This window comes from Pezoporus wallicus, unplaced genomic scaffold (assembly GCF_028554395.1).
Source record: "Pezoporus wallicus isolate ANWC-B61680 ecotype Strahan unplaced genomic scaffold, APGP_CSIRO_Pwel_v1 contig_12730, whole genome shotgun sequence".
Classification (NCBI taxonomy): Eukaryota; Metazoa; Chordata; class Aves; order Psittaciformes; family Psittacidae; genus Pezoporus; species Pezoporus wallicus.
Window position 1 is genome coordinate 1 of NW_026636296.1, and position 5520 is coordinate 5520.

The 5520-nt window shown below is 44.0% G+C and overlaps 1 protein-coding gene across 1 annotated transcript; it reads right to left on the minus strand.

Annotated features, from left to right (window-relative positions):
- Window positions 1-1185: 1185 nt before the first annotated feature.
- On the minus strand, window positions 1186-4990 carry POLR2D (RNA polymerase II subunit D). Its single transcript, XM_057399929.1, has 4 exons — window positions 4910-4990; window positions 3115-3295; window positions 2557-2652; window positions 1186-1775 (listed from the first exon to the last, which is right to left on the minus strand). The coding sequence occupies exons 1-4, from the start codon at window positions 4980-4982 to the stop codon at window positions 1697-1699; spliced, it is 429 nt and encodes a 142-aa protein (XP_057255912.1). The 5' UTR covers window positions 4983-4990; the 3' UTR covers window positions 1186-1696.
- Between the last annotated feature and the right edge of the window lie 530 nt (window positions 4991-5520).

Below are 5520 nucleotides of genomic sequence, written 5' to 3' on the forward strand. Positions count from 1 at the left end.
CACTGCGAGGGATGGGGCAGCCACAGCTTCTCTGGGCACCCTGTGCCAGTGCCTCAGCACCCTCGCAGGGAAGAGCTTCTGCCTAATTTGGGGTGTGGGGTGTTGTGTCATAAAAATGACTTCTCATGAAGACAGACTGTATTTAAAAGATGAAAACGTCTTAAAGCTGCTATAACAGCAACATTTTACAGGGCAAACTGAGTTACAATGGAAGCAGCTACTGGAAAGAGCATGAAAAGGGGCCACTGGAGTTTATAAAATAAAGATTTGCCATGCCTCCTTGCTTTTGTATTTAATTAGATCTGTGTTCTTTAGTTATAATTATTCCGATCCAGTTAAATTACTGTGGTTAATTAGAAAAGCATGCCTGGTTTTTTGGCTTGCAGGAGAGGTAATGCCAGTAAAGCACAAAAATAAATGCTATTTTGAGGTAAAGTACTTCAGCTGAAGTAACCCATCCAGCTGTCATGAAATGAATGAACCAGCTTGGCCTTCCAACATAGCAGCAACATTAAGTTTGTAGCAAGAGCTGAAATAATCCCATCTTTCTGTCCCTTTTGCCACGTTTTCTGTCCCCTTTTGCTTATCACCGTAAGTAGTGCCTTGACGTAACACACCCATCTTCCTTTCTGTCCCAGCTTTCCTGCAAAAGTGTCCTTCTTCCAGGTGTGATGGTACAATTGCTAAAGATTTGAGGGGGCTGAGTAAGAATTTTATCCTAACTAAAAGCTAACAGTCTGTGATGGTTGCCAACTCCCACTTCTGAACTAAGGTAAGGCTGAGTGTGCCACTCCCACAGGCTCTACCACCAAGAGCCATCAGTCCACAGTCTCATGTCATTTACTGTTTGATTCTTAGGATTGTGGCCATTAGAAGCTACTGAAAGAGTCCAGCCCTGCCAGGGTAGAGACCTGACTTTCTTAGTATCAAAATTATTGCTTTTCCTCACCTTTTTCTTTTCTGAAACAGAATATATGTTGGGTCCCTACCATCAACTTGGCAGAGAATAGGAAAGCAAACAGGGAGATGCTGCCCAAATGTTCTCTCACTATGATCATAGTTACTAATGCCTCTTATACACCTGGAGTCCTCAACACAGATTAGTAATCACAGGATATGTTTAACAAAAAGGGTCCTCATTAATAAAATTGTAATATGCACCCAGTGTTTATGAACCACATGGCCTTGATTAGAAATATCTTTTAATTTACACTAAACAATAATAGGAAATTACTGAAGCTGTAAAAATCCAGTGCACTGATCAAACAATAAAAAAAGAAACCATCACAGAAATTGATGCCACCCATCACCAAGCCTTCTGAGAGTCGAGGACAAGTTTCTCCATCTCCATCTCTTCACCAAAAAAAGCATTCACATCTACATTTCTGCTGAAGAAAACAGAATCACATGGAAAATTTCCAAATCAGGCAGAGGGATGTGGAAGAAACAAATACTTGAGCCACTGGGAAAAGGCTTCAGGTTCTTTGGCTCTCACAATACAGGCACCCTTGCCAACACACGTGAAACAAACCAAAAGGATGACACTGATCTCCAGTCTGAATACACCTGTGGGTGACACAGCACTGGAATACCCTGTATCCACAACTCCCCTCACTCAGCCAGGAGCAAGACTGGTCCAGAGGGCTAAGACACAGTACAGGTTTTCCTGTTCAGATAAAGGGGTTGAGTGTTAACCTTAATACTGGAAGCTGCGTTTAGTCTGAATGTCGTCAAGGATCTGCTGTAATTCCTCATCTTCAAACCGACCCTCCAGGCTGCAAGATAAGAACAATGAGGATATATTAAAGCTTTCAGAAATAATCTCATCCACTAGATTAATTTCAGACAGCCATAATTCTGTCCCATCAGTCTCAACACCATCATCACCCACCTGTATGGTACCACCAGAACCCACCTACAATGTTACTGTACAACTACCACTCTAACCCCTATGCAGTGCCTCCTCTCTAAGTGACAGAACTCCATCCTGCCAAGAACCTTCTGCTGAATGATTTCAAAGCATTTCATCAAAAAGGCAAGGCAGGTGCAGGTTTAAACAGACTCTAAATGAAGTTGTTGTAGCCACATGCTCATAAATCCGATTTCGCTATGAAATCTACAGTGTGTGAGGAAGAAACTGTAGTTCAGCTGAATGTGCTCTTCCCTCCTCTATCTCAGGCCATGAGGCAGTAAACCAAATACGAAGAAATTACTGCTTGTACATCATCCACAAAGTTCATAGGAGCACTGTCATTTGCTCCAATGGAAGAAAAAGAACCCCACAGAACAAAACCCCAACAAACATAACCACAGCTGGGTGGGCTAAGACCCTCAATTTAACCTGTTTACACTTAATCTGGTAAAAATTGTCTGAAGTGCATTAGGGACACTTACAAACAGTGCCTCATGGTCATATCAATGGGCAGGTGAAGAAAGACCAAGACCAGAAGTGTTTCCATCAACAGAGCTGGACTGCAGGGAGGACATCTGCCCATAGCTGGCTTTAGGTCATGGAAAAAGTACCAAGCAGTCTTTTTATGATACATAAACACTTACCTAGGAATCAAAGCTTTTGCCTCCTCAGCTGTCTCTGGACACAGGTTAGCCAAACATGCCAATTCAAATTTATGGAGCTTTTTCTGGAGCAGCAAACTGTAAGGAAAGACAACAACTTGGTGAAATTAAAGGAAAGAAAGAAATAGAAAAGGGCATAAACTAAACCAGATAGATCTATTTTCTTCATTCTGCTTTTGGCACTGAAGCCAATGATTTTTTTCAGGAGGAAAGACTCATTACATAATTGCATAGATTAAAAAAACAGTCACATCTGTTCACTTCCCCTCTATCACTCCACAAAGTCCACAAAATCCTCCTGTTTAACGCAACCAGCTGTCATATAAATATTGGAAACAAAGCCATTCAGGAGGCTTGGCCTAGACAAAGCACAGTGCTCCATGAAGAACTACAATCAAATTTCTGTCCTCTTCAGAAAGACAAGATTCAGAATTATAGTACAAATCAAGAAACACCACTGAACTGTACTTACCTAAAGCAGCATCAGTAATATACAGCAAATTCTCCAGTATGCTCCTACACCCTAACTCTTCCACTCACCTACGCACGCTGGCAATGGTTTCCCGGTTTTTGAAGCGGCTGAAGCGCGCTGTGTAGTTCAGGGTCTTCATGAAGACTTCTGAAAGCTCCTGCTCATCTTCTGCACTCTCATTCTGTTGCTTACGATGCTCAAGCAGCATATGTACTTCTGAATTTAGAAGAGTTTCCGCAGTTTCAAATTCTACATTTGAATGAGTGAACACCAGCAAGAAAGAAAAAGGCAAAGCATGGATGAAAAAGTCCATTTACAGAGGTTTTATGTGTAAGTTTAGCTTTGGGCAATAAAGAAATGAATAGTGTGTTTCAGGGTTAATTGTGCAAGCCCTTTCACCTGTGATTGGGCAGCAATACTGAAAATGCTGGTAAAAATTACACCACTTTGAGTAACAATCCAATGTGTTTGTCTTTTTGACCATTTTACATTTGCAGCCAGAACCTTCCGATTTGTCACATTTTTGCAATGCCTTTTTCTTTCACCCGCTTTTGGCAGAACTTAAGTGAAATATGACTTGTTTTAGAGAAAAGTAGTTACAACTGTAGTACCCCAAAAATTCAGAAGTGATGACTGCAACCTTTGGAAGCCTCTGAATTCTTAAAGTAAATGTGGATGCTGCTGAATGTATTAAAAAACGGCTTCGTTTACCTCAAATGTTAACTGACCTGCTGAAATTCTATCATCAGAAAAAAAGTTGTAACCAATCTTAACAGATTCCCCCTTCTCCCCCTTTTTAGCTAACTCTCTTTTGTTCATTATTACTGTATTTATTGCAATAACAAGGTCTTTCAACACCAGCAGTATGAGCTGTTCAGAGACTGCATTCCGAGATGCCCTTCAGCACTGTTTTATAAAAGCAGTCAGATACAGGGCACAGTCAGATACTGGGGACCTTTCTTTCATACAGAGTGGTACAGTATCTTGGGCTGCACATGGGTAAGCTATAGATTTTAATGTAAAACATCCACAAAACCTGTCTTTCAGGGCTATGTTTTTGTTCATAACTAAAAACCAATGCAGCACGATGCCATTTTCTTTTTCCTTCTCCTCATCCAGAACTGCTCTGAGGTGTAAACACAGCTCTGGAATTTATACTAAGAAGTTTTCTGAAAAGCATATACAGCCTGTTAGTGCCCTCAGTTACCACACACGATCTGGGCAGCTGGTATCCTGAGATACTGCACTGTTCTTATGTCAGGAAACATTGATGAAAAAGTAATGGTTATATAAAAAAAAAAAACAGGAGTCTTTTTGTTATACCCTGGTAGGGTTTTTGTTTTAATTTCTGTATGCATGCACAGCAGTCCACATGAGAACAGCCGTATCTTAGCAAATCACAGGGTTCTTCTTAATCCTAGAATAGTTTGGGTTGGAAGGGACCTTAAAGCTCATCCAGTTCCAACCTCTGCCACAGGCAGGGACACCTTCCACTACAGCAGGTTGCTCCAAGCCCCTGTGTCCAACCTGGCCTTGAACACTGCCAGGCATGGGGCAGCCACAGCTTCTCTGGGCACCCTGTGCCAGCGCCTCGGCACCCTCAGAGGGAAGAACTTTGCCTAAGAGCTCATCTCAGTCTCTCCTCTGTCACTTTAAAGCCATTCCCCTTGTCCTGTCCCTACAGGCCCTTGTCCAAAGCCCCCCTACATGTTTCTTGTAGCCCCTGACGCACCGGAAGATGCCCTAAGGGCGGCGCGGCGGGGAAGGGAGCGTTCCTCCCCTCAGGGAAGCGAAGCGCGGGCTCCGCACGCCGCCCGCCCTCAGCCCTTCGCCGGCCCTGCTCAGCCAGCCCGCGGCGCGTACCTTTGGGGAAGACGAGCTGCGAAGCATCCTCCTCCACGTCCGCCGACCGCGGGTCGCCGCCGCCCGCCGCCATCGCCTCAGCCGCACGTGTGTGTGGGAACCGCCCGACACCGGCTTTCACACGAGCAAACACGGAGAAGGCTCCTTCTGCTCGGTTCATCAGGAGATAGATGAAGAGCTCAAAACTGTGCCGGTCCCCTTCATGAGACTGTGCAGCAGCAGATGGATCTTCACCGGGCTGGCTTCACACCACTAGTGAATCACAGAGATAGAGCCTGTTCCGTTCGGCTACCAGGGCATCCTCCAGCCACACAGCAAACTGTGACCTGAGGAAGTGTTAACTGTGTACCAGGCTTTCTGTCTAGCTCCCTGTGGTTAATATACCTCAGTCTGTATGGATATCATAAATCACGCACTTTGAAAAGCTGCTTTTACAGGCTATCCAGGAGCAATTTCCAGACCCCGGAAAGTCACAGGCAAGCTGAACATGGTAACAGCTCTCCCAACACTATGTCATCGAAACTGTGCAGGCAGAATAACTTACGAAGTAGTATTTTCCCTGGAGAGCTCACATGTAAGTGCCAAACCAGCCTAAGACTCCTCAAGTAATC